The 6521-nt window shown below is 42.5% G+C and overlaps 1 protein-coding gene across 2 annotated transcripts; it reads right to left on the bottom strand.

Annotated features, from left to right (window-relative positions):
- Positions 1-877: 877 nt before the first annotated feature.
- LOC134480025 (disks large homolog 5-like) lies at positions 878-5790 on the bottom strand. 2 transcript variants are annotated; one of them, XM_063266311.1, is made up of 5 exons: positions 5495-5790; positions 4294-4462; positions 2934-3083; positions 2112-2298; positions 878-1169 (listed from the first exon to the last, which is right to left on the bottom strand). In XM_063266311.1, exons 1-5 carry the CDS (start codon positions 5619-5621, stop codon positions 1155-1157), a joined length of 648 nt encoding a protein of 215 aa, XP_063122381.1. In that variant the 5' UTR covers positions 5622-5790; the 3' UTR covers positions 878-1154. The 2 variants fall into 2 exon arrangements, with proteins under 2 accessions (XP_063122381.1, XP_063122382.1); XM_063266312.1 differs by lacking the exon at positions 2934-3083 and having other exon boundaries at positions 5495-5787.
- Between the last annotated feature and the right edge of the window lie 731 nt (positions 5791-6521).

Consider the following 6521-nt stretch of genomic DNA (forward strand, 5'->3'; position numbering starts at 1 on the left):
CACAGCTCAGTAAGAATACACATTTCCTGAGATCTCTCTGTTTAATTTGAGGTACCCTGTCCACCTAAAGGAGCACATGCCCTGGAAAGACAAAAGCCACCTGCAGGATCTGTGGTGATGCCTCACAGGTTAGAACCTGCAGGATCTGTGGTGATGCCTCACAGGTTAGAACCTGCAGGATCTGTGGTGATGACTCACAGGTTAGAACCTCTGCTGCTCTCTCAGAAGAAGCACATGGTTCCCAACAATCATCTACAACAGGGAATGTGATTCCTTCTTTTGGACTATGAGGGAAATTCACCCAGGACAGGCCACAGACATACAGTAGAGAAAAAGACCCATTGACATAAATGATCATTCTACGCCTAATCCACAACAATAAAAACACAGCATATGTATGGTCTAGGACAACAGCATTTATCAAAACCTTTTTCCCAACATGACTTTGGAGGTCATTATCTGTGGGGGTATATTGACAGTGTATTGCAAGAAAGACTGAAGCATATGGTTCTCCATTAGGATTACTTCCATATACCTTTGGAAATGTCAATTTTTCTACAGCTCTACAAATAAGAGTGTATATTAGTCAAAGGTGCTACACAGGATCAATAATGAACGTGTATTGTAGACTGCTTTATTAAGATTAGCAGAAAACATGACCGCATGGATAAAGTATGGCAGTGATCACATCATAAAATGTGCATCCAAGAAAAGAACACATTATCCACACAAAACACACTATCACTCTAGGTAACCATTGGTGGCTTTGAATTTACTATTTAGCCTAGGAACTCTGGACCATGCAGAATCCATCGTTAGCTGTCAGTTCTAAGAGCACAAGAGGGGACAGAACACTTGAATAAGCAAGATGGTCTCAAGAGTCAAGAGTTACAAATCAAGTTTTATTCATAAGGAATACAATTTAAAACAAAAATGATTAAAATGAATATTAATATAAATATCTAAAAGTATTTTCAGATGTGAAAAATATTAACACGAACATATAACTATGAAATAACAAAACAAAAACTTCATTTAAGATCATAACAAAAATATTTCTAAACAGCATATTCTTAGTGAACATTTAGAAGCACAGTTATATTGCTGTTTCTCCTCTAGCAGGCAAAATGGCAATGCAGTTCCCAAGTGGTCTCTCAAGTGGTGTTATCCTAAACAGAAAGAGAATAAGATATCAATCAGTCAGACTGGCTTAGTGAAAGATAAATTTAGTGTTTCTTAGCAAAAAATGAATTAAACTATGAGGGAGAGTATTCATCCAAAAAAGGTTGGTATTATTCAGGATGGCGGTCAGCAGGGGAATCCTGAGAAAGCAACCTATTCTTCAGGAGGCTCTCTTCCTGCTGTGTGTCCCATTCCAGCTCTTTTGCAATTCCTGAGACCAGGGAGAGGAAGGCAGTTATTCAGAAACTGATGTGTTGGGGACTTGCATGCCAGCTGTCAGGTTGCTGCCTTCTACCCACTCAGCTCTATTTTAGGTCACCATTGATGTGTTAACTGATAACATTGGTGGTGTGTCTGTGGGCAGGGCAAAGTCTACAGTAACCATGACAGTAATGTGGGCTGCCCATCTGGGCCTCAGACTTTAAGCAGTGCAAACCAAGAACAGGGCAATGGGAAGAGACCTCATTGGGTTGCAGGATGAAAGGAGAAATCAACCTGTCACCAAGATTAAAGCCAATGACAAAGAATAATTTGCCATTTGCACTCGGTTCTTATCCCTGAAAGGTGCTTCCCAACTTGGAGGTCACATGACCACAGAATATCATTTATCACAGGAACAAAACTTGTTCAAAGCGCTACATAGCATCCATTCTATCACAGGGACATGCAGTAATATGATAGGTTATTCATTTGTCACCATTTCCAGACTGCAGCTTCAAAAAGATCACCAAAGCATAGTTGTTAATAAGTCAGTTCCTGAAAAGTGGTTGTCTTCCCAGAATACTCGTGCACAGAGGAATGAACATTCCATTGCATGAGGTGGTTGTATTGTTGGAGTGTACATTATTAAGGTGGTAGGGAAAGCAAACATGTATCAAATTGGCAAATGGAATCAGATAATTTTAGGCTGACACAGCTGCTTGCCCTACCAGATGTTGCTTGGTCTGGAGGTTGCTGGTTTTCTCCTGTTCGTCTTTATCTTTCTTGTTCAAATCAAACAAAAATTTCTGTAGCAGCGGTGCAGAATCAAGCTGTTCTGCTTTGCTCTCCTTTCTGAATGGGAACAACTTCTTCTGCATACATATCTTGTCCATATGGATCCGGCTGGGCAGGTTGCTGGAAACACACACTGCATAGTTAGATCCTGCACCCTCTTCCTCCCATTCCTACTCCCAAGTACCACATACTCGTTCTGGACCCAGATACCAGTGAAAACTTCATAGAATACATCTTGATACACACAAGGCTGCTGCACAAACATCAAACAGCCAATACAGGGAAGACTAAATTGTTTCTGTGACCCAAGTACCAAAAAGCGTTCATTTCTCTCCAAAACAACAGGGGATATACATCTATCCATAGAAGCAAAAGGCATGGGGGCAACATTAATAAATAGTGGGCAAATACCCTCAAAGGAGGTCAGTAGAATTAAGGGAAGTTCATGTTATCCATGTGGTCCACACACTGAGTTTTTTTAAACCTGGTGTGACCGCAGAGGCCCAGTTCAGCCTATTAGCCATTTGATGAGCTGAATAAGTACTGGTCTACCTAGAGCCTTCTGAAGATGCCTAGACACTCTGGGTATGAGTAACAGTCTCCTGTGGACCTAAAAACTGAGTCCAAAAGGCCCAGGACACAGTGATGTTTAAAGAGCACAAGACATGGAGCCAGAGCTGCTAGACCTCCAATCAGAACAAAGGATGGCACCTGTGGGCAAAGCAGAGTTAATGGCCTCTCTGACCAGTGCTCACCGATAGAAGTTAATTTCCTTCTGGAGCTCCTGAAATTTCTCACAATGCTCGATGTTCCTCATCTCTAAGTTGTGCAGTAATGACATGACCTCCCTCTCCTTTATCTTCAATTTTTCATAAAATGGATTTGACCTGACATAGCGGCTGGCCCTAGGAGAGTAAAACCCAATGAACATCTGTGTTTAGGAATATATGAACTCAGGCTGGGTCTTCTAGTACCCCAGCCATGGGAGTACAATTTCTGAGTTCTACATATTGGGAGCTTCTTCAGCTTCAGAGACTTGTTATTCTGGTCCCAGGACCCCATAAGCTCTGCATCCAGATAAAGGGTTCCCAAGTTCCCTTTCTTCACTCAGAAGGGCTGGATCTGCAGTCAAGCTAGTTATGCTAACAAGGGCCTAGGCCACAGCTCTCCCACATCCAAGACCTAGAAAACTGTGATTTCAATTTTCCTGTTTTGACAACAGGAATTCTACATCCTGAATAATTAATATTGTAGAGACACACAATTCACACAATTATGGAGTTGAGACCATAAATCGCCACAAAATTATAATCTGACCAAATGGCACAAATATGCAGACAAATGTGACCACATTGGCAAAGAAGTATGCAGTTGAAAGAGGGGCTCCCAAAAAAATGCACTCACATCACCATGAAATTGTTATACATGAATATACTCAGGAAAAAACATAGACCCCTAGATTCCAACTGTGGGGGGAAATAAACATAAAAATTGCGCATATGCATGTAGGTGTGTACACACAGAGACACAGAAACTGGGACACACACACAGGAAAAGAAAAGTAAACAGTAAGAGAATGAAAAAGGGAGCGAAATATGCAAACGGAGAACACAATCAGAATCAGAAAAAATGCATGCCACATTATTGGTTCAGAGGTAAACAAAAAAGAAGGAAAAGCCCTGTGTCTCTGGCCGTCTAGTCAAACATTGAGATGAACAATTTGGGATCTGTCACCTCAGGCTACTGCAACAAGAGTCCAGCACTCAGTCACCTTCCTAGCACACACCCAGACTCACGGCACCTAGAACCTTGCAAAGCTACCACCTGTCAAGGGCTTTCCAAATGCACACTGGGAACTCATGCTCCAGTAACGTTATCCCTGAATCCTCACTAAGGCCACAAGTTCAGATTTTCAGCTGGAGGCAGCAGATGAGACCATTTCCCATCTCACTCCTGACCAAGGGTCAGGTTCTGATCTCCTCTATATCAGAAATGAGGTTTAGGACGAGTATTTTGGGAGGCACAGCTTTCTAGACCCCAACACCTTAATAGAATACGATGGAGGTGACATTGCAGGTCCATGAGTGACACAAGGCAGTTTGGAGCAATGCATACCTGTTGTTCCTGTATCTCTCTGTCACGTAAGTCAGGAGATCTCTTAGCTCATTTCTCTCCTCAGTAGCTGACTGCAGCTGTCTAATCAGTCTCTGCTCTTCTGTGTTCTCCGTGTTGGCCTCCTTGTTGATTACCACAGGGCCAGGGGATGATGTCAGTCTCCCATCATCTGTAGGTAGAAGAACACAAGTGAACATTTTTGGGGAAACTGATGAGTGTGCATAGACCATGGCAAGCCCCAAACAGGAGGAGAGCATGTGTAGACCACAGTGTCACCACAAAGAGTTTGTTGTTGCCTAAGAGACCTCCTCAGTGGAAGTCAAGTCTCCCAGCCCTCTATAGAGACCAAGAGATGTCAGATGCCGGGTGTTCCCTATGCCTGCTGACCCATGCTCCATGTACCACAGAGATGGCTTCTACGGGATTGTTATCAACTTAACAGGGTACAACTTTCTTTCAGGACCCTCACTGCTGTATTTTCAGAAGTCAGATGATAAATTCAACCTCCAAAAGATTTGAGTGATTGGAGATACTCAGATGTCCTGCACTGATACTCTAGGCCACACCATTTGGAATTTAAAAGCATTGTGGGGGATGTCATGGTCAACGGACTTATCAATTCCCCTAACTGAAACACCAAATGCCACAGAAGTGCCAATTGGTTACAGGCTGAATCTTGGTCTACCTGCTACAAATAGTTTTAGTACTGTAAAAAAATGTTTGTAACACACAAACTCTAATTTATAATGCTAAGGATGTCCCATCTCTGCCAATTAGAAAAAGTCAGAGGAGTTCTAAGAACATAAGGCCAGAAGCATAATTCTCTCCCTGATACTAAAGACAGAGATCTCTTTATTTAAAGAAGCAATGAGAGTGAAGTAGATTGATGTCCTGTCTAAGTTCAATAAAGTTGGACACTCAGTGTCTCCTGATCGTGTTATTATATCAATGTAACGTATCATATGCACGTTAAAAGTGAAGGCCAGAAGTTCACAGAATAATGGCATTGGCCTTACCATATCCCCCATTTGGGGATGGGCAAACTAATGTTCTGAAATCCTTGACTTTTAGGAATTGTGATCTTCATGGAAATTCAATTCCTTTGCAGATACTCCAGTTGTTCTGGCCTATTGCTAGACAGGTCAGCCTAAGCCTATTCTCCCTCTGACAGAAAGCTCAGCATACAATTCACAGAACTTACTCAGCATTCCCCAGGCCAGCTTTCGTTGTCCATCATTTATTTTTGATGAAAGGCGAGATTCCCTCACTCCAGTCTGTCCAAAATCGGCATTCACTCTCCCAAAATTCTTGCGAAGCCGGGAAAACATGTCTTCCTGTGTATGTGCCAGGCAGGGACTGAGTAAAAGTAGGGCACTGGTGGTTACTACAACGCTGGTGACATCACAGAGGATGCCAAGAACTCTCTAGGACCCAATAGAATGTCCAAGAAGGGACCGCTGATGTCATGGTGAACAGACATTGCCTCCCTGCTAATAATCTCCCTGTACAGTGCATAAGCTGAGGTGCCCTTTCCTGGAGACCTTCCCAGGGCATAGCCACTGAGCAACTCCTGCTTGCAAGACCAAATTTTCGTCAAGGCTTGATTATAAAAACCTGAGTAATTCCTATGCATTTTAATGAATTTTTCCCTCTAAATCCTGCCCCAAAATATCTCATCTTAAGTCAAATTATCCTTACTCATCAACATCAGCCATTAAAAATTCCTGAGAAAGAATACCAGTTTGAATAAGCAGTCAGAAGGTTCTCCTGTCTCCTTATGTACACGTGCTTGAAATCACATCAAGAAATAGCCTGTAGGTTAGGTTGCGACATGGGTGTGTGTTATGGGAACACTCATGAAGCCTTGTCGTTAGCTTAGCCTTCGACAGTTGCCACAAAATCCCTTAGGAGAAAGAGTTGAAATCATTATGTTGTTCGGAACAGTTTGGATTCCAATTGCCAAAGGAAAGTGAAATGTAGGAGCTAGCAATGGAGGCACCCTCATGCTGCTTGGGGGTTCTCCTCTTTTTACTAATGTCACCAAAGGAGCATTGCTCACAGGCCTCTGTAAGCTCTACCATGAGATTCTGACTGACAGTTTGTGTCTTAGGCCTTTCACAGGGCATGCACTATCTTCTCTAAATTTAACCCCATTCTTCTAGTTTTGAGACCCAACTGGTGATTATCTCTTAACCCCTATGCCCTGTTTTGGTCCATATCACTTCCCT

The sequence above is a fragment of the Rattus norvegicus genome, chromosome 8 (assembly GCF_036323735.1).
Source record: "Rattus norvegicus strain BN/NHsdMcwi chromosome 8, GRCr8, whole genome shotgun sequence".
NCBI lineage: Eukaryota > Metazoa > Chordata > Mammalia > Rodentia > Muridae > Rattus > Rattus norvegicus.